Raw genomic sequence first — 23289 nt, 5'->3', positions numbered from 1 at the left:
AAGGATTTCAGAAAAGCAAGAGAGAACGCAAAAGCATGTCAAGCCTCTTGAGAACACATCTCAGACCTGGCTCATCACTCTCTTCCATGTTCTTTTAGTCAAAGGCAAGCCGCATGGCTCCCTTCTGCCCCCAGACTCAAGAGGTGGGAAAATATATGCTGTCTCATGGCAGAGGACCTCTAGTCATTTTACGCAGGGCCATTCTTGCACTGAGGACATTTTTATCATCAATCTACCACATTATTATTCCGAAGGAATTGTAGAAATGATATGATGGTGATGATCAATAACCATTTTTATGGTTCATATTTGTTTTCATTTTTGCTTTTGTCATGCTTTCATTCATCGAACATTCACAGAGGGATTTGCCCACAGGTATGTGCTCAGGGCAACATCTGCCTTTGTGTCCTGCACTCACAGCACCTCCCATCGGGTGTGCTCATCTGTGTGGATGAGTGATAGGTTTTCCTGCTGTACTAAGACAGAGCAGACACAAAGTAGTGTGATCCTCTCCCTCTGTATTTCTCTTGACAGGCTGTGCAATCTGGGCTGATAGGAAGAACAGGCCTTGATAACCAGAGTCATCCAGGCTGCCAGAACGTCTTGTTTTCTGTTGAGTGCCTGAGCACATCTGCTTATTCCCTCTATGAGTTTTTATTGTAGAAACCCTGATGCCCAGCACAGCATGTGTTTGGGGGCCAGCAGATCTTAACTGCGTTGCCTACGAGCATCCGCTTCGCAGCTTGTGAGCAGTGGCGTTTACACATCTGGATAGTGTGCCTTTATAAATAGCTCCATGAGGTGCCTGAGGAAGCTGGGCTGTATCTTTGGCATGGAATTGGGACACTTTGTACATGAGTGCTCCTGGAAATAGAGGAGGACTAGTTCAGAGAGAAATAAATGGCAGGACTTATCACTGCGAGACACAAGGTGATACTGTGTCATTGCAGCAAACCTGGGCCTGAATAAGGAGAAACATGCCTTTGCCCCTCTTAATTTGGTATCTTCTTTTTCCATTTTCCCCCTTTTTCTACATTTTCTCACTTTTGTCCTCCTCCTATGCCTGCGTTTTCCACCGGTACCTTTTAATCCTCCTCCTTTCTTATCAACTGTTTTTCTTTCAATCTTAGTTGACTGTACCTAACACCATCTCACAATACCTACAGCTCAAGTCAGCTGGACTCCAAAGACTCTGCCTGTGTCCACAGTGCTGCCCTGCTGCTTCCCCAAGCCAGGCTTGAGAATCCAGCAGAAGAAGACACCAGTGCTATTCAGGAGATATTAAGATGTGCTTTCTGGAAACATAATATGTGAGAGGCACTATTTAAAGTGCTTTAAACTATTTCTAATCCTTCCACAAACTGTAAGATACATATTATTTGCAGTGAATTTAGAAATATGTTTAGAAAGCTTTAGTGACCAGCCCAAGGCCCACAGTGCTAGTGAGTGCCAGAGCCTTCAGCTCAGGTCTGCATGATTCCAAATGCCAAGTTTGTTTCATCACATCACTCTCTGTGTCAGTTGAAAAAGAAAAAAATTGAGGATCAGAGATGTGAGATGTCTTGCTAAGAATTATAGTGCAAGACTGGCTCTGCATTTTTTGGCTCAATATAAGAAATCTAATCGGCGGAAAGGCTGTTTTTGTCCCAACCTGGGAATGTCAAGAGTGCAGCTGGGACCTGAACCAGTTTTCCGACACTCAAAGGATGTAGGATCTGTGATATATGATGGTGGAATAGACAGTTCTTTCATTTGTTCAGCAGATAATTATTGAGTTCCTGCTGTATGCCAGGTACTATTCTAAAGTTTGAGATTCTTTGCAAATTAAGAAAGACCCTTGTCCTTATGCAGGTTGCAAGCCAGTGGGAAGAGACAGATAATAAACAGTAGAAAAAATAAGTGAATTGTGTAGTGTGTTAGATGATACTTATGATTGAGAGATCAATGGTGAAGCAAGGTAGTGAGTATAGGAAGTTTCAGAAGGGAGTCTTGCATTTTTATATAGGGAGATTGGGATAGGACTTATTGAAAAGGGAGCATTTGAACGATTCTCAAAGGCTTTGAAGGAAGTGAGGGAAATAGCCATGTAGGTTTCTGGGAGACGGATATTCCAGCAAAGTAAAAAGCAGGCATAGTTGGCATTTTTGAGCAATAGCATGAAGACTGGTGTAGTGGTAACAGAATGTTTTAGGGAAAGAGTAATAAAGATGACATCAAAGAGCTGGGTAGCTAAATCATGTGAGCCCTTGTAAGTCATTTTAAAGATTTCCATTGAGGGGAAGGAAGAACAAGATGACCTGTTTGTTGTCTTAGTACACAGATGCAGGAATCTAGGTGTGACATGATAGTGTTTCCAATCAGGATTAGAGATTGGCATCTGGATACGTGTGAAGGTAGAATCATCGAGTTTCCCTAATAGATTAGATGTAGAATACTAGAGAAACAAGGGAGTCTATGATAAATCCAAGATTCAGGACCTCCCCAGTGGGAAGTATAGTGTTTCTATGATAGGAAACATCATAGGGGGAAGAACAGGAGCTCCACTTTGGACATGTTGAGTTTGAGATATTTATTATATGGGCAAATGAAACTGAAGTCAGTTGCATGTGCATATATGATTCTATAGTTCAGAAAGAAAACTGAGCTGGAGATATAGTTTGGGATTCATCAGCCTACATCATAGTAGAGGAAACAAAAAAAAAAAAAACAAGCCATGAAACTCAGTGGAGACCTCTGATATGATGAGTGAACAGGAGATTAGTACAGTGGACAGTGAGATTTGCCTCGCACTTATCCAAAGGCAAAACTCCATATGGCTTCCATATGAAAGTAGGTTTTAAAGCATCAGTGTTTATTAGCAATGGTGTGGCCTATTTCATAGGACACATTTTCTAATGCTGTGGATTTTTCAGGGAAAGTGCTGAGTCTAGATCAGTGTTTTCCCAAATTTTGTGTGGCTCAAAGAGAAAAAGGAGAAGAAAAGAAAAAATAATCGTTTTCAATTAGGAGATGGACATCTTGTCTTTACCCAAGTAAAGTTGTTTACAAACACAAGCCTTGATATATTCATCATACTCCGGGTTTACTGACCAGTAACTTAGATGTCTTAAAGTGAATTGGACTCTTGTATTAGGTTTAAACTTGAACCCATTAACTACTAAAATTCCTTGAAAACTTTTTGTTTTTGTGGTCTCAACATTTAGAAATTTTAAAGTCCATTAATAATATCAATATGGGCAAATTAAGAGGAAAAAAATATCCTCTAGTCTTACCTCTTTTAAAAAAAAATTACACTACAACAGTGATGTCTTTAAACAGTGGTTCTTAGATTTATAGTCCCAGGACTTTGTTGTGCTCTTAAAAGTTTGAGAACCTCAAAGAGCTTTTGTCTATGAAAATGATGCAAATGTGGGAGAATAGCTAATACATTGGTTAATAGGGAGTTCAAATGATGAATTGACACCTGTTACTTGTTAATAATAAAGGTTTAGGCTTTGATATCCATTTTTGTTGTCAACACATTGAGGATAGTGCCTTTTGAAGGAAATATGAAGAAGCTACAAGTCCCAATGAAGAAGACTAGGAAAGGAAGTGTCTAAAATAGATGTCCTGTGCAGAGCAGATGAAAAAACTGTAATGCCTCACTATATATTGGGAAAAGTTGTCTAAGTTGCTTACACATTACTGGTCTTTAGGGGCTCTTAGACTATCAGAAGAGATTAGCATCAAAATTTTAAAAGCAAGAAATAATCCGGGTGATGTTAAAGATGAAAGAATATGAAATAACACTTTATATATTTAATTATTTTACTGCTTAGCAGAAAAGCTTCAAGTTATTTTGGAGAATGTAAAACTTAATGTTTAAGAGTTCTTTTCAGTTAAACACAAATACACCATGTATATTTATCTTTCTTTCACCTAAAAGGAAATGTATTCTTCTTTTACCTGGAAGCTCTCTGGCAATGAGGTGTCTTCCTCTTAGGAGGCATGAAGTTTAAGAGTTTTCTCTGTCGTCAGATATTTTGGTCCAATACCCTGAAAAATCATCAATATGTTAATTTTATAGACCATTCTGGAAACAGCATACAATAGACAAGATATTTTTTAAAATTTTTCTAACCCTCTCTTTCTATGAAATAATTAAGGTGACAGAAGAGGGTATTATTAGTGTTTTAAAATTAATTAATTATCAAGTATTCTATGAGCTAACCATTTTTCCTAATATTTAGTGACCTTTTTGGTGAATGGGCTTTAAAAACTGCTAAAGTAGACATTAATGGTTTGGGTTGTGTGTGTGTGTGTGTTCCCTCCTTTTCCTTCTTTCTCTGCAATCTTGAGTAAAATGACACAATAGAACAGGACCGGGAACTGAAGAAAGGACACTGCAAGATAGTAGGGGAAGAAAGAAATAGGCAATTCTTAAAACTTGCAAACACTTGCTTGTAATGAGATACTAAAAAATATGTTTACCACTTTCTGAAATTTGGCCATAAAGTTCACTTTGTCCTGGCAATGAATGTAAACATTCTAAGCATTCTCTATTGTTTTATAATCAACCAACTGGGATCACCTAGGTAAGAGTTTGTACAACCATTGGGATCTTACAATTGTAGCGTTCTCTTATAAATCAAAGCCCGGTAAATTAAAAGAGAATTTACATCGCAGAATAGATAAGCTAAGGGATAATTGAATCACAAAATAAAAATTTAACTCTAAAAGCATTTTGCAATATGTTCTTTCAATTTCAAACTTCTTTAAATCATTTAATTATTCCGTTAGTTAGCAGAAAAGCTTCAAGTTTACCTTGGAGAACTTAATGCTTCAGAGTTCTTTCCAGTTAAATACAAAACAGAAATTAGTATAAAACATAGCTGAATTTATTATATGAGTAAATTAAAATAGAAATCATTTGCCAAAAAAAAAAGTAATTCGCAAACAGCCTTTCCCTCAGGAATGTGTAGTTTGCATAAAGGGAGTTCTTCCTGTAAAACAAAGTAAAGGCATCAGAAAGGAGAGGCATCTGAAATGCACTTTCAGTTTGTCTGTAACTAGGCCAGGACCAATTCAGAAAGGAAATGTCTGGAATTCTGCTTCATGTCACTATGCATAGGAGTTAAGATAACAAACTGCCTCGGGCCTCTTTCAGGGCAGCAAAATAAACCAAAATTGTCTCCAGGGTTGTAAATTCAGAGAATGATATAGTAGACATGAACACAGAAAAGAGAACTGGGGCAAATATTTTTTTAATGTTTGCTGTTGGGCAGGATGTTTTTTTCTAATGCGTTTACTGTTTCTAGTAAATGTGAAATGCCTTATTTTTTTGCTTTACAGACGATTATTTAGGCTTAGGCCCCTACTGAGGGAGTGGGTGGGAATCCAGCAGCATATCGGAGAAAGTCATCATCTAGGGATGACTGTGAAGAGAGGATAGGCATTGGATGTGGAGGAAAGGAAGCGGTGGGTAGAAGGCTTTGACAGCTCTGCCTCTCCTTTTCTACCTTCAGTGGGACAATATGTTGAATTTGAGTGATGTGGGTTTAACATATGCTTCTTATTGTTCTAATTGCACACAGAAGTGAAGTGTAAGCTCTTTAAAGGAATCAGGTTATGGCATTCACTCCCAACATTTGGTACCTGTCGGGGATGAGGGAAATGTTGATGGAAGGAGGAGTAACTGAGGTTGACCCCAGGTGCTACAGAAAGAGAAGGTCAGGCAGAACAAATTAAAGTCAGCTCTGAGAATCCCGAAAGAAGCAGCAGACTGGGGTAATGAGTCATTACAGCTCTTAAGGTGTAGCAAACTAATAGTAATTTCATTAAAACACTAAGGCTGACAATCATCTGATAAATGGTACCAGTACTTTTATTACCATCTGATTAAGAACAGACAAACAGTACCCCACACGCACTTTACTTATTATGCCTGTTTACATGGAGGCATCTCTGTAGGCTCATACCGTCTTTACTTTTTCTTTATTTTTTGAGACAGAGAGTCTCACTCTGTCACTGCTGGAGTACAGTGACACAGTTTCCACTAAAGGCAGTCTCCACCTTCCGGGTTCAAGCGATCCTCCTGACTCAGCCTCCTGAGTAGCTGCGATTAAAGGTGTGCACCACCATGCCCAGCTAATTTTTGTATTTTTGGTAAAGGTGGGGTTACACCATGTTGGCCAGGCTGGTCTCGAACTCCTGACCTCAGGTGATCTACCCACCTCAGCCTCCTAAAGTGCTAAGATTATAGGCATGAGCCACTACACCGAGACTCATACTGTCTTAAAAATCAATGCCTAAAGTTTTGAAGTATATGTGCTTACTAGTATATGCCTAGTAAGAGTATATTCTGAAGGATAAAGCAAAGCAGCTCCTTGAGTGTTAGCCTAAGAATCTCTGAATTCATGATAAAAGGAAAACTTGTAACAAAAGCATACGTGGAGGGCTGCTGAGGTTGCATTCTGAGTCAGCTTGGTGTGTTTGGGTAAATTTCCACCTGAAGCCCAGTTGAGGCTGAGGGTCCTCCTTTTCCCAGGAAATGAGCAAATTAAGAATGACTTTCCAGGAAGGAAAAAGTTTAGTATATTGATGTATAAGCAACTTTATCTTTCTGCCTTTCGCTTCCTAATTTACAGCCTTCTGTGACTGGTTTATAGGAGTTTTCAAAAGATGTGATTAGCTTTACTTGCAAGAAACTTGCAAGAGTTTCGGGGTAATGATGTGTCAGCTATAAACTCATTCAGCTAATCTGAAGGAAAATTTGTAGAGCAGGAAAGAACTAGATTCAGCGGTGCTGACTTGTGAAACATGGTAGTAAGTGCCTTTCTAGCTAAAGGATCTAAAATTCTAGCTTTCTAATTGTGCAAAGGAAAGGACATGATGATGAGCATAAAGAAAAAATCTAAACATCATCAACAACAAAAACATTTATTCATTTATACCCTCCATGCCCAGGGTCTTCCTCTCCCATCAAAATTAGGAAAAGTCAATATGATTTCTCACAGAGGTAAGAAGGGAAATGGCTGTAGCCCATTACTCCAGGGTGAAGGGTTGCAGGCAGAGGCAGGCATGTTTGATTAGGAGCTGCCTAGGCACAACACAGCAAGGTAGAGCAGAAAGGGATGAACGTCAAAGTCACTGCTGATTAAATAGCAAGCTATATCTGTGAATGTGTTTAATTTCATTAATTCATTCACTTTATCTTCGTGGATGTACACAGCGTCTACTGAAAGCAAGACACTCTGGGGAACACAAAGTTATAACAGCTCTCACCCTGCCTTCATCACCACGTATTCCAGTTACTATGATTGCCAAATAATTTGCCCCAAAACTTAGTGATATTAGACAATTGTTTATGATCTCATGAATTATGTGGGTCAGGGATTCACTCAGGGGACTGCAAAGATGATTTGACTCTATCGTGGTATCTGGGGTCCTCAGATGGAAGATCTGAAGGCTGGTGGCTGGAATCATCTTAAGCTTGTTCTTTCATTTGTCTGGTGGTTAATGATGACTGTCAACTGAGACCTTAGCTGGCAAATTGACCCAGACTCCTACACATGGTCTCTCCATGTGGCCTGGGCTTCCTCATGGAGAAGGTTGGTTTCCAAGGTCAGTGCCAGAGAGTGAATCAGGCAGAAGCTGTGTCTTTTTTATGACCTAGCCCCAGAAGTCACATAGCATCAATTCCACTGTGTAATATTAGTTATGACGTTCACATACCTTGCAGAAATGGAATAGGAGGGAGCATCAACCCCCTGTATTAGTGGAACAAATGTCAGTCCCACTGAATGAAAAGCAGATACGTATGTATATATGTGTATATATATGTCTATATTAAAACATACATATATGAATATGTGAACATATATAAAATCATCTTTGGAAAACACAATCTACCTCAATTAGTAAAAGAAAGAAATTATCACAGTACAAAATAAAAAGTGATTTTTATTTATTTCCAATCATATGAGTCCTTGGGCCATCACTTACAAAATAATCACAATGTGATTACAGCATTGTGATTATTTTGTAAGTGATGGCCCAAGGACTCATATGATTGGAAACAGACAAATAAAAAATAATACCTGACCACTATGTTTTCCAACCTTGAATCATTTCCATATTAATTTCACTGTTTTCACTATGACTCTCTCACCGTCTCTACTTTTGTTTCTTTAATGTTTTTAAAAAGTTATTAGATGCTAGATATACTGCTTTTTTTTTAAAGATTCTGAGACGGAAGTAAGCCCTTTCTTTGTAGAGAAAACAACAGCAACAACAACAACAAAAAATGTCAGCAGGTGTTACTATCACACTCCTACCAAATGAAGGCTCTCCCCTTGCCTTAATCTGAAAGATTTGATAGAGAAGTAGAAGGAAATGATGCCTCTGGAGAAGAGCAGGGATAATAATGGCCACATCTTTGTACTACCCAGGAGGCTTTAAATAACTGTCAATATGATAGCCTTACTTTTTTGGCAAACACTGATCCAGAGTGATAAAAATTCTAGACAGTGAAGCATTAATCTGGCCAAAACCAAATTCCTGGGATCTCTGAGGGAGAGTATCATCTGACATTAAATTGATGCTTATTCACTAATATATTTGTAATCCATCGTTGGTCAGTGATTAACCTCTTCTCACTCCGTGTGTGGGTTTGTGTATGTTCCTCATAAGTACTTCCTGGAAAGATCCAGTGAACCAAAAAGACCTTGACTAGTTGGCTTCTATATAAAGCCTAACTGCCCCCATTATCTGATTACCATTCTCCCACATCCTAGTGGAATTGACTTTTTGCTTCCCTACTTTGGTATAACTAATGCTCCTGGGCATTTTGGGGCCACCCTAAGTCCAGAGCCCCCAGACAGAGTTGCAGTTCTTCTAAATCTAGTAACATTTACTTGTAAAATAATTATTAGCACTTGCAGCAGCCAGTGTTGTACTAGGCTCTAGAAATGTCAAGGACAGCAAGAGTTAAATGCCTTCTTGAAATACAGAGAAAGGCACTTGGGGCCAGCTATTTCTCCCGTAAAATGTAATTAATTGCTTAGCAACCCCATTGTTTTTTGCTAGAGTATTCATTTAAAAACACTACTTCCTAGAGATTCCTTGGGATTTTTTCCCAGCAGAGATGGTTAGATCATTTTTACAACTTCTTCACATGGACCTTTTCTTTGTGGTTTTCAGCAGTATTCAGAAGGTCTGCAGAGGTTAGGAGGAAGACAGTAACTAGATATTTATCTTCAGGGGAATCCATTCTGTAGCCTTTAACATACTCTAAGACTTTTAACTACAGTATCTTCCTAGGCATGGGGCCAGCGTTGACAGATCTTCTTTTCCTTCTTTATAGTCAGCTACGGTGAAGCTGTCTAAGCCAGTGGCTCTATGGACCCAGCAGGATGTCTGCAAATGGTTGAAGAAACATTGTCCGAATCAGTATCAGATCTACAGTGAGTCATTCAAACAGCATGACATAACTGGTAAAGTATGCAGTATCCCAGATATTTCACTCCCTTTCTTTCTCCCAGTCACAGTGGCCTTTCCCATACCCTTACCATGAAGCAGCATCTTCCTGCTGAAATTTTCTGGCATGGGTTTACTTTCAAAGGGGTGATAAATTCCAGTTTTATGTGAACCATGCTATATAACAAACGTATGTGGTTATCATAGAATGCTGTGGATTTTGAGCGCCCATTGTAAAAGTATATGGGAATCACAGTGCAGGGTTGGGGAAATCCTAGAGAAAATAAGAGCATACCAATCAGAGAGAAAGGAAAGAAGGAAGTCTTTCACATGAACTTGGCTACAGAATCACTGTGTAGATCTTCCAAATAGAAAAGGTTTCTAGATAGGAAAATGCTTTTTTTTTTTTAATTTATTTATTTTACTTCAGGTGCATACTATATCTGGCATTTTTCCCCATGTTATCCCTCCCCACCCTCCCCACCCCTTGCTGTCTCTCTCCTACCCCCAACTGTCCCCAGTGTGTGATGCTCCTCTCCCTGAGTCCACGTGGTCTTGTTGTTCAACACCCACCTATGAGTGAGAACATATGGTGTTTGGCTTTGTGTTCTTGTGTCAGTTTGCTGAGAATCGTGGTTTCCAGATTCATCCAAGTCCCTACAAAGGACATGAATTCATTGTTTTTTATGGCTGCGTAGTATTCCATGGCATATATGTACCACATTTTCTTTGTCCAGTCTATCATTGATGGGCATTTGGGTTGGTTTCAGGTCTCTGCTATTGTACAAAAGGCTGCAGTGAACATACATGTGCATGTGTCTTTATAGTAGAACACAAACCCGGAAAATGCTTTTTAAAAACACTTTAAGATAAACTATATTGACTTCTTTGACTCAATGAGCTATACACATGTATCCAATCACATGAAAGAGTCCATGGTAGAAAGTCACTTTCCCTGACACCCCTGTCCTCTGGACATTCATTTCCCTGTTGACCACCTTCTTGCATCTGCACCTACCAATGTTCCAAGCTTCTGAAATGGAATATAATAATACTAACTCTCTGCCCTAGGGATGAATACCTTCAAGGCACAAATTATGATTCCATTTAGATAAGGGTATTCAAATATGATATGTGGATGTCAATAAGTACTCGGAAGCAGAAAATAGGAAGGTAGTGAACTGTAAGGCCCTTCAGATCAAGTCTCTCATTTGGGGGATGGAGTGGGCAAGATGGAGCAAACATGCTCACCATGGTAGCCCGTCAGAGGAAGGGGGTCATTTCCAGACCTTGCCTGCCCTTTCACCCTAAGATTCTTCTTGCATGTGGGCAACACTTCTCTTCTCCCTTCACAAACAGTGCAGTGAAAGATAGGCCTGAGGATATACTCTGTGAACCAAAACTGTGTGGCTTCAAGGGGGAAACAATGTTGTTTCTGGTCTGGAGCTGCTTTTTTTTTCTGAGAAAATGCTGACGCTCTGGTGGTAAAGTGACTTGCCATGAAATAGCTCAACATTTCTATCTTGGCAAATCCTCTCTCGTTCTGTTCACTTCTATTCGTTTGAAAAGGGACTTGTTAAGCAGAAAGTATTTATTTTTGCAGTTCAGCTCTTAAGCTGTAGCTGTGGCTCTGGGGCCGGTCAGTTCACCTTCTTAGAATAGGTCTCAGTCGATGGTTTTCTAAGTGTGTTTCATGGAGCCCTTGACTGCCAAAGGGACGTGGGTATGCTTTGGATAGAGGTGGGTGCGTGAACCAAAGCTGCTCCCTTTATGTCTGTTGTATATATTTGAATCATACAGAAAACTTGATTGATTTTAAAAAAGGGTTCCAGCAGCACTAAATGTTTTAAAAAATGCGGAGCCTAGATGATCATAGATTCCTGCTGACCATTTGGTATGTCTAAATACATAGGGAACACACCCAGTTGTAGCTCAAGCTGAGTTAACAAACAAGAGAGTAAAATCCTCTGTATTAAATATATAAATGGTCCTTTATGCATTTCTTCTCTGCCACTCCCAACTAGAGCCAGTGGCCCTTTTCGATGAAATCTCTGAAATTCCAAAGGCAGCGTGGGTACTTAGCTTAGATTCCAAGTATCTAGATTTCATTTTCTTAGTTCCTCCCTTAAGAATATAAGAAAAGCCCGGCCGGGCGCGGTGGCTCACGCCTGTAATCCCAGCACTTTGGGAGGCCGAGGCGGGTGGATCACGAGGTCAAGAGATCGAGACCATCCTCGTCAACATGGTGAAACCCCGTCTCTACGAAAAANTTAAAATAAAAACTGAATTAAAAAAGAAATTGCCAGATTAGGCAAATCTAGAGAAACAGAAAGTAGATTAGTGGTTGCCTACGGCCAGGGATGTGGGCTTGGGGAGAAAAGAGAAGTGACTCCTAAGGGGAATGAAAAGATTCTATAATTAGATTGTAAAAATTGCTGCACAACCATGTAAATATGGTAAAAACACTGAATCACACACTGTATGCGGGTGAATTGATTTGCATGTCAAGCATGTGTCAATAAAGCTTTTTTTCTTTTATTTAAGAATACTTACGGTGGTGATTTTGGGCCATAGGGTTCTCCTGCAACAAGAGAGAAAAAAAAAAAAAAAAAAAAAAAAAAAAAAAAAAAAAAAAAAAAAAGAAGAAAAGCCCATCTAGGGTCAGTTATTCAATGCCTAAAAGTAATCAATCAGTTAGTAACCATTTGCCTGATTATGGTAGCCTTCATCAGATAATGGCTGCTTAATGTTTCTTAATGTCTGTGTGATAGTAATGGCAAAGCCTTTTTCATGATCTTATTTGAAAGCAGTGTTATCTTTTATTAGGGGTGAGAATTATGAGGTCCCCTTGAGGGAAGGATAAGCATTTATAATGGTTTGAAGAGGACCAGGCTTACAGTCCTCAGAAATAAAGATTCATGCTTCAACGCTTATGGAATAAATGGTCCCACTTCCCAAGGTTTTCTGCTAAGTGACATGAGGACAGGAGTGTGGGAATGAGGTATGTATTTCAGACAGTTGTCGTATGCTTTTGGTGGCAGACTTGGTCTTCATGAAACACACTTGGTATTGAGAAATCACAGCTTTCTTGGGATCTTGGGCAAGCTGCTTAACCTGGGAAAGTTACTTAACCTCACTTCCTCATCTCCAAAATAAAATTAATAGTACCTGGCTCAGAGACATGTTGTGAAAATTAAATGAAATGATATAGGTAAACCACTAAGCTAACCGTTTATTGGCTCCTTTTACATGCCAGCATTATGCTCCTATTCATGTCAAGACTCACCTGGAGGTGTCAAAAAACATGCCGTTATTTCATTTTAAGGGCAGCCTATTTTCTGGCAAGAAAAGAAAGCAGGGAATTATTTGGGGACTTAGGGAACAGAGAGAATGATTTCAGATTAACATTTGGTCTACATCTTTTTGACATTCACCTATTTGAAGTCTCAGAAGACCACTCTGTTCCCCTATTCTCTGGCCCCTACCTCTCTTAGAGTGAATGCAAAATACCCAAATGATCACAACTGCCAAGTGTGCAGAAAATAGCTTTCAGAACTTCAGCCAATATGCATTCACCAGCCCTGTGATGGTAGAAGCTGTGGGAATCCCAGTACCCTTGAAGGCTGTGATAAACAGGGCAAAGAGGTTTGTAAAACACACACACACACCCCCCAAAGATAAAATGTTGAAAGGTGCCAAATTTTAAAAACAAACATCACATACCTTACTGACAGAGGAAAAAGGATAAGAATTCCAGGACACTTCTAATGAGAAACCTTTTAAGCAAGAAGAAATGAGTGAAAACTTTAAAGAGTTGAAACAAAAAAATTTGCCAATTTCATATCCAATAAAATTATTCTTAAAACATTAAAGAAAAGTAAGGAAAGATTTAACCAAACAAAAACTGAAGGAATTCAGTGACAGCAAATTGCCCTGCAAGGAATGATAAAAGTTCTTCAGGCAGAAGAAAAATGATATAGATCAGAATCTTGGATCAACATAAAGAAAGGAAGAATGTCAAAAAAGGAATAAATGAAGGTACAATAAATTCCTTTTTTCTTATTGATCTAAAAGTTAACTGTTTAAAGTAATAATAATACTACATTCGGTTTTATATATAGATAAATAAAATGAATAACAGCAATGTCACAAGGGATGGAGGGAGGAATAGAGAATTCTGTTATAAGGTACCTACAATACATATGAAGAATAGTGTTATTTGAAGGTGGACTTATATTACTTAAAAACATATGTGGTTAACTGTAAGTCAAACACCAAAATTTTTTTTATAAAGGAAAGATAAAAGGCGTGTTGAGAAGGTAAAATGAAATTTTATCAAATACTCAGTTAAAATTAGAAAAGATAGAAGAAAAAGAAACAAAAGCAATGAATAGAAAAGAGTTGTAAAGATGGTAGATTTTAATTATATCAACAATTACCTTAAAATGTGAATAGTCTTAACAAATTAGTTAAAAGACAGAGATTGTCAGATTAGAGGCAAAAAACCTGACTATATTCTCTCTAGAAGAAGCACACTTTAAGTACTCAGGTTAATGGTAAAGTATTGTAGAAAAATGTATTACACTAACACAGTCAAGAAAGTTATAGTAGTTATATTGAATTAAGACAATGCAGACTTCAGAACAACGGAGAGCAAAAAAATAAGAGGGCAGTTACAGAATGATACAGGGTTACATTCTTCAAGAAGACATAGTAGTTCTAGACATTTGTACTCTTAACATAGAGCATCAAAATACATAAGGCAAACACTGGTAAATTTCACATAGAAAATGATAAATTTACCATTACAGTTGTAAACTTCAACATCACTCTCTGATGATCTGATCTGCATTGTCAACCAACATGAACTAATTGACATCTATAGAATACTTTATAGAATGTATGTCCAATATACATTCTTCTCAATAGATGCAGAGAAAGCATTTGACAAAATTCAGTGTTGATCTTTAATTTTTAAAGAACTTATCAGAAAAGTAGAAATAACAGAAATTTTGATAAACAGCATTTATGGTGAAACTGCAGGTAACATCATCCTAAATGGTTAAAAAAAACTATTTTTCTCTACAGAATGAGACAAGAACATTAGCCGTCCTACCTTCTATTAAATATTATTCCAAAGACCCTAGCCAGTGAAATAAAGCAAGAAAAGGAATTAAAAACAAAAAGTTTAGACAGAAGTAAAATTATTCTTGTTTATAGATCAAGTGGTTCATATAAAATAATTGTAAGATGTAGAAGTTGAGTGGTATCTACAATACATGGGACTAGAAGTGTTTTCAGTTTTTATTTTATTTTATTTTGGAATATTTCCAGAATACATACCAGTTGAGGTTCTCTAATCCAAAAATTTAAAATCTGAAGCACTGCAGTTAGCATTTCCTTTGAGCTTCATGCTGGTGTTCAAAACGTTTTGGATTTTGGAGTATTTCAGATCTTGAATGTTCAGATTAGGGATGCTTATCCCATGTGAAGAAAAAAAATCCTACAAGAACGAATAATTTAACTTAGTGCACAAAATACAAGACTAATATGTAATACCTAACCAAAAAATATACAAGATTCTACACAGAAAATTATAAAACTTTGCTAAGAGGAATTAAAGGTCTAAATAAATGGTGAGATATATCACACTTGCGGATTAAAAGACTCAGTGTTAAAATTATGTCCATTATTCTAATGATCTGTAGATTCACTGCAGTCGCAATCAGTATACCACCAGATTTTTTAAATAAAATGAACATATTGATTCTAAAATTTATATGGGAATTCAAAGATGTTGAGATTAGTGAAGATAATACAGGAAAAGAACAAATTTTTGAGGACTTGCGCACCTAATTTTAAGACTTACTATAAAATTACAATAACTAAGATAATATGGTACTGGAATAAAGACTAACTTGTAGATTTTAATAGTAGAACAAAATAGAAATTCCATAAATATGCTCACACATATATGGCCAAATGTTTTTCAAAAATCGTGCCAATGAGAGAAAGGGTGTTCTCTTCACTGCAGGGTACTGGAATAACTGGATAAATGAACTTCACCTCCTACAATACACTATACACAACATTTAATTTGAAATAAATAATGGACCTAAATGTAAAACCTAATTCTATATAATTTCTAGAAAAAAAAGCCTAAGAGAAAATTTTTACAACCTTGAGAATAGGCAAGAATTTATCAGACATGCCCCCAGAAGCACTTAATTTAAAAGAAAAAAAAAATTGATAAATTGGTCTTTTTATATCTTTTCTTTTTTCTTTTCTTTTTTGTAATTGTTTTTGAGACAGGGTCTTGCTCTGTTGCCCAAACTGGACTTGAGCTCCTAGCTCAAGAGATTCCATGGCCCCAACTTCACATGTAGTTGGGATTACAAGTGCACAATGCCACACTTGGCTTCTAAGTTGGTCTTTATCAAAATTCAAGGCCTTCTCCTCTTCTAAAAATCTGTCAAGGAAATGAAACAGCCAAGCCACACATAAGAAGAAAGTACTTTTATTATATACCTAAAAAAGAACTTGAATACAAAATACATAAAGAACATTTAAAACTCAAGAAGACAGCTCAATAATATGGGCAAAATATTTGAAATGATACTTCACAAATAAAATATAAGAATGCCCAAAAGGTATGAGAGTGTGCTTAGAAATATTAAATCATCAAGAAAATGCAAATAAAACCACAATAAGATAACACTTTACACCCAGCAGAATGGCATAAATTCCAATGCCAACCCATATCCAGTGTGGCTGCGGACGTGGCACACATGAATCTCTTGTATGTATGTTGCATGTTAGTATAATATGGAGTCACCGGATTCGAAGGCATCAGGTTTCTTATGAAGTTAATCACGAACTTATGAGATGATTCTGCAGTTCCACTCTGAGGTGTCTACCCAGGAGAAATGGAAATGTATGTTCTTAAAAATTCTAGTCCAATAATATTCGAGAGATTCACCAAAAATTCTAAACAACCCTTATATCAATCAAGAGGAGAATAAATAAATTGTATGTTCACACCAAAACCTCTACTCTCTACTCAATTATAAAAAGGAGCATACTACTGATGCATGCAATGTGAGCGAATCTCACATTGTGCTCGGTGAAACACATTAAACACAAAAAGGCACATATTATGTGATTCCAATCATATAAAATTCTAGAACTTGCAAGATTAACCTGTAGGGGTGGCAGTCAGATCAGTGGTTGCCTGGAGTAGGAAATAAAAGGGAGATTAACTGTAAACGGGAGTGAAGGAGGTGAAAAATGTTTTATATCTTTGTCAAATCTTATCTTGATATTTCAAATATGTGGGATTTATTGTATGTAAATTGTGTCTCAGTAAAATTTGTTTATAAAACCGTGTGTACTTTTTTATTTTTTAAACTACACACCGTTCTTAAAATGAAAAATGAAAGTGTTATTCTATATTTTTCCATTCTGGCTATAGGATCATTTAGATTAACTGTGGTTGGATGGATGGTTATGGTTTTATATTTATCCATAATATAGATAATTAGAAACTGAGTTTGAAAATCAATGTTTGCACTTTTTTCACTGAAAAAATAATCTGAAGATACAAAAGCATTCTTATAAAGAGAGGCATGGTGTTGCCTGTTGTTGGGAGGTGACTGCTGACAAAGGAACAATTCTCTCTTGTCTTCTTGAGATTCTGCTGGTCTGAGTCTTTGTCAGTGCATCCAATACTTGAGGATTTCACAGTCAGGTTAAATTGCAGAAAGCATTTTTGCAAATGACATACAGTTGCCACCTTTGTATTTTGCCCATTAATATTTTTTAATTAAAGAGTACCCTCACCACTATTTTATACACCAAAGGAATTTTAACACAAAATAATCATGATTTCAAAATAGATTTCGCTTGAAGAAAAACATACGCTATTTTTATTTCTCCTGTTTTCATCACAGAACAGCCCCGATTTGTAGGCTAGCATAAGGAAACTACTGCTCCAAGGACACATTTAGCGATACTCTAAATTCCAAATTTATTTCGTGATAGTACTTGACAGGAAAAGAATGGAAATTGTCACCAGATGAACTATTTGTTTCATAAATCGGAACTAGAAGGAATCTTCTTACTATTGGAGCTGGCTTGCTTTAAAAAAAACCCTGACCTCCTTAATCATGGCCATAGTTTCTTGGAGGCTTTCTATGTGCAGGATGCTTCGCTGAGAACTTTGTGTACTTTAGTTCTGTCCAGGACATGTGATCCCTGTCCAGTACCTAGAACTGTTCAGTGTTAAAGAATTAGTGGCTTTCAGCAATCTTGCAAGCTATTATAGGTAAAGAAGTGAGCCTCAAAGTTTGATGGGCAGCTTAAGGTAATTAGAGGAGGTGAGCACTTGCCATCAACAGGACCCACCACAAAGGCTTGTTAGGAGGATTAGGAAGTTAAAACCTGGACAATATTTAGAACAGTGCCTAGCATATCAAAGGACATCAAGAAATATTACCTATTATCATTACTAGTCAGTAATTAGTGAATTGATAAGCATTTAATGACATCACTATGAGCCAAACACTGTGCTAAGAGAGGTAGATTGTATCTATCCCATTGCAGTGAAATATTATAGAAAAGCAGGGCATCTGTGATGTCAGGCTAGAAGAGACCTCCTTCTGTCTACTTATTTTCGTGAATAAACAGAGGCCCAGAGACAAAACTGATTTGTACAGGGACATCAGAAAATGTTCAAAGTTCAGTCACATGGCTATGGGAGAACCCAAGACCAATTCTATAAAAAGTCCATTAGGTTACCTCACTTAGAAGTAACCAGAGTGGGATTCTGAAATGGACAAGACATTCTTTTCATAAGTGTGTTTTTTCATTGAAATTCGAGGACAAAAATGAAGCCTTTATAGCAAGGGACTTGATCTCCTACTGCCTCATCTTTGACCCTATCCAGTTTTTTCTCTTTTTTTTTTTTTTTCTGTCTTTATTCCACTGTCTAGTCTCCTCTGATAATGACACATGATACTATATCAAATATGATCAAACATCTACATCTGCTTACATTATGAATGCTGAGCATTATACCCTATCAGAGAAACTAAGTCAATTAAGCATGATTTATTTTATTGTCCCCTTTTAAAAAATCTCCTGTTTCCATTTTATTTCTTAGACAGGGTAGGGGTCTCACTATGCTGCCAGGCTGCCCAGGCTGGCTTTGAATTCATGGGCTCAAGCAGCCCTCCTGCCTCAGCCTCCAAAGTAGCCAGGGCTATAGGTGTGTACCATCATGCCCAGCTCTGATTTCTTTTTTACTGATGACTTGTTAATTACTCTGTCAATTTATTTTTTATTTTTGCATGTTTTGGGAAAGCACTGGAGTCAGATTGCAAAATTGGAGACGCCTTCTCCCCTTGGTTTTGCTCCCATTTTCTGTTTGAAAAATTAATATATCACATGCTTTCTTCCTGTCAAATTAATATACCACATCTTTACAGAGCCTGCATGTTATTGGGAGATCAGAAATTAGACCTTGTACAAGCAATCAGCTATGTAGATCAATGACCCTTTTGCTTCAGATGGCATCATTTATGGTGAAGACCCTGATGTCATCTGTTATTGATGGAGGAAACTGAAGTCCACACATGTGGGATTGATGATATTTACAATCCTGTGGCACTGTTTCAATAAAATACAACTGTCTTCAAGAGATCTTGGCCAACATCCTTTTAGGACACTGTGTTTGATCCCACATGTTCCCTGTTGAAATTCTTACCAAAGATGTTTTTCAATTCCCATATTAACTGTAGGGTAATACTACTCTTAAATGTTTAGAATACTCTTGGCAAGCTGCATATCTTTGACACCTACGAAAGATTAGGGAAAGATTGGACTGTGGTGACCTGCAATAGAGCACATTCCATTCATTATTCACTGTGTGTGACCTTGGTCAAGTACATTTAACCTCACTGAGCCTCAGTTTCCCTTTCCCTAAAATAGAATTATGATAATAGGCATCTTATACAGTTGGTATTGGCTATTATTACTGATCTGTAGCTGCAGGAACTCCACATCAAAGCTTGTGAGAAAGCACTTTGCAAGTGGTAAAGAATTATAAACATATGTCTTACACATATACATTTGTATGTAAAGAATTACAGATATGCATATATAAACACATACACATATGTGTATAATTTTTGTTTTTTATTGTTTAGAGGCATCTCAGTCATCTAGTTAAGGTCCTAAAACCTAGCAATTAGTGATAATTTCTCCAGCCCACAAAAATTTTGCCTGCCCAGTGTGTTTTTTATGTTAATAATGATTATTGTAAATAATCCTAAACATATACTTAGCATCAAATACTCCCAAGATATTTCTCTAGTAACCCTGAGCATAAATAATTCAGAAGATAACAAATATTTTAAAATATTTATGTGATAGGCACCCCAGTAAGTATTCTTCATGTATTGTTTAATTTTATCTTCACAATAACCCTTTAAGGTAGATATTAATATTATTACCATTTTACAGATGAGGAAAGTGAGACCTTAGGTAGCTTTTCAGATGTCATACAAGCCCAGAGGTGGCGAAATCAGTATTTTAACCCAGAGCTGTCTGAATCCAAAGCTTATGTTTTGACCTGTACACTCTGAGAGGTAGTATCTTATATGTGCAGGTAAGTGATATAGAAAATAAACAAGAGGGTGGACATGCTTATAACCCTAATAAGACATGAGAAGGAACTGTTGTCTATGAGCCTGGTTGACTGGGAAGTCTGCTTAGAGAAGGCTGGATTGATACTGTGTAAAATTTTAGAAGGTAAAGCCTTTAAAGATAAATGTAAAACTTCTAAAATCTCAAGTTGTGGGTATATTTTGTTTGCCTCTCGGTGAATTTTAAAGGAAAATATAACAGCATGTGAGCCATGGACTCACCACTTCCTAGTGCCTCAAACCCTGCGACTCACACCCTTGTGTGTTACCCACCTGAGACGGAACCATTTAGTCTTTTTCCTGTGATCCTGACTCATGGCTCTCTAGGAAAGTGTCTGTTCTTTGGTCTTTTTAAACTGGACTGAACCAGGCTGCTTCCTGCTTACTAAGAATTAATGCCTACTGAATAAAGTCACAGTTCCTAAGTTTGGCTTATGAGGTTTTTCCTTGGCTTCATTGTAACCATTCCACCAATCCATCCCATCCTGAAACCACAGCACATCACTCTCATTCTTGCCTCAGTATTGGCTTTGTGAACTTTTGGTCTTTTTCAGGTCCTGACTGTAATTACTTCCCTCCTCCAGGCAAAACTAATTTTTCCATTCTGTGTTTGCTTTACATTTTACGCAATTGATAAATGACAGCTATTATTGTTAGTATTATAACGCTGATCACGTGAAAGTTATTTGGTTCCGTGTTCATCTCCCTCCTGCCAGCCCAGGAAGTTCTCTAAGTTAGAAATTATGTCTGATTCATCTTACTATCTCTAACTGTGTCAACCCAGCACCTGGCATAAAGTAGGCATTTAATAAGTGTTGATGGGATTACATTGGGTTTGTTCTTCCTTAGATAGTCTTAGCACTGAACTTAAAGCCTTTCTTCATTTCTGTTCATAAGAATACTTTGATTATTCTTTCAGTTTCCTGATTTTGCCTCCTTTTCATGAAGCTCATCCTATACTTCCCTGCCTGCAGCTTCTTATAATTACATTCCATTGATGTTCCAGTCGGTCTTCCTGTCTCATTCTTGGAGAAGCCCCATTTTGCTTTTTTTAAGGAACTCCTATTTTGAATCTGTGCTAAGCCCCAAAATGTCATCTTCAAGTACAGTTGAATGACACTCTCCAAATTTTGTGGCATTCTGAGCGCCACGTTCCCTTCTGCAAGTCTTCCCAGGATGTTGTGGTAGACTGTGTCAGAACTTTGCTCAGTGCCAAGAATGACTGTCGCTGTGCTTTGGAAGCTCACCGAGTCTGCTGAAATTTAAGTCAGGTGCTGTTTGGTAGGGTGGAAGCAAATATCCTTTATCTAAAAAGTTAGGGCAGCAGGAAAGAGGCCCTAATCTGTCACACCATAGGTGTATTAAATGCAAATTTGCCTGTGTTTCACAAGTAGTAAAGTGCAATACAAATATAGTGGTTTGTTTCACACATCCAAAGTGTCGAAATTTGGATAGAACAATGCTATTAAGAGATTTTTGTTTTCAGCCCTTTGAGGCAATTTAGCTAACCCTAAAACTACCTTGGTGACATTGATGGATACAAGCTCAGCAATTACAGCTTAAACAGGAGCAGTGAGAATAGTAAATGACTAAATTATGATTACAGTGAGACATATAAAATTGCCAATATTGGACAATTTTGACTAACAAAAATGGCAGTTTCATTAGATTTGCCATAATAGCAGAATAATGCATTTTATTTAAAGGAAGTACAAAATAAGTAGAAGCATAATATTTATTGAGCATCATCTATGTGCCAAGCACAATGTTTAGCACCTTTTATGCATTAAGTCATTTAGTTTTCATAAAATCTCAAAGATGTGTTATCCATTTCATTACACATGAGGAACCTGAAGTGTGAAAGTTATGACTAGCTCACACAGCTAGTAAGCTGCAATAGGTAAGATCATATTAGGAGAAGGATTCTTCTAAACTGGGTTTTGGCAAACTTTTTGTAAAGGGCCAAATAGAGGAGCCATTTGGCTTTGTGGGTCACAGGGTCACAACTACTAAACTCCATATTTGTAGTATCTAAATGAATGAGGTGGCTGTGTTTCAATAAAACTTTATTTACAAAAACAGCTGGCAAGCCAGATTAGGCTCACAGGGTTGTAGTTTGCCAACCCCTATTCTAACCTCTTCTTCCCTTTGCCCAAATCAAATCTGTTTTCTCAGTGTTATTTATAAAAGAAATTTAGAATTCTTTTCTAAAAATGTGCTACCTTTTTTTCCTTCTTACATCCTGAATGTAGGAAAATTAGAAACTGTACATACGCAAAATATATATATATAAAATTCCCCTCTAATTCCAACATCCAGAAATAATATCTTATGTAAACATTTTGACATGCGTCCTTTCAGATAGTTTTCTCTGTACATATATTTATTTCTAAGAATGGCATTATGCCTTAGAGGGATGGCATAGTCTTCTCTCTTCCACTTAAAAATATTGTGAATAATGTGAAATATAAAAATACTGTGAAAACTATATTGTGAATGAATTTCTGTGTCAGTGGTTGAATGCAAAATATGTTATTTGACTGTTTGCAGTTATTCTCTGGATGTTCTATATGTGTCTGCTTTCCAGATAAATTGTATATCTGGCCCCATATGCTTCTCCATTCAACCCTTGCGCCCCCTTCTTTGGCTGCGTTCATGGCCCAGATTCTTAGGTTGTACTGTGAATTCTTCTACCTCTTACCCTCCTGCATATACACACACAACCACATACGAGGCACATGCAAAACAGCACCACAAACCTTCCGTCTCCACATTAATTAGCCCTTAGTTATAAGAGTTCCAGTTTGCTTTCTCTGGCAGTTGTACCTCTGGTATTTATCGGATTTCTTCACTTTTGCCATGGTTGTGGCCAGTCACCATAGTGAAAACAGACCTAGGTAAATGAGCACCAGGAGAAATCATCCATCTCCAAGCCTCTGTCACTGTCCTCTGTAGATGCCACCCTTGAGGGCAGTGTAATTTCTTTCAAAGTTTTCTTTGTCTGCCTCCCTCTTCTCCAAGATTTCTCCAGAACAGAAGCTTGCACAACTTTTCTTCAATTCATTAAATTTTCAGCATCTTTCCCCAGTGGTAGGTACACAGCAGGTAACATAGACAGGAGGACATTAGA

The 23289-nt window shown here is 37.4% G+C and overlaps 1 protein-coding gene across 4 annotated transcripts in view; it reads left to right on the top strand.

Moving 5' to 3' along the window:
• The window catches only part of SAMD12 (sterile alpha motif domain containing 12), a 479717-nt gene that overhangs the window by 159719 nt on the left and 296709 nt on the right, over positions 1 to 23289 (top strand). For all 4 annotated transcript variants that reach the window (XR_005200699.1, XM_017530688.2, XM_037739309.1 and 1 more), the window contains exon 3: positions 9344 to 9473. Coding sequence is in view for 3 of the 4 variants with exons in the window: in XM_017530688.2 (XP_017386177.1) it covers positions 9344 to 9473 (130 nt within the window). In the remaining variant the exon portion in view is untranslated. The remainder of the gene's footprint in view (positions 1 to 9343; positions 9474 to 23289) is intronic.

This window comes from Cebus imitator, unplaced genomic scaffold (assembly GCF_001604975.1).
Source record: "Cebus imitator isolate Cc_AM_T3 unplaced genomic scaffold, Cebus_imitator-1.0 Scaffold68, whole genome shotgun sequence".
Lineage (NCBI taxonomy): Eukaryota > Metazoa > Chordata > Mammalia > Primates > Cebidae > Cebus > Cebus imitator.
Note: the sequence above shows the minus strand (reverse complement) of the source record. Positions and strands in the feature narration are given on the sequence as shown.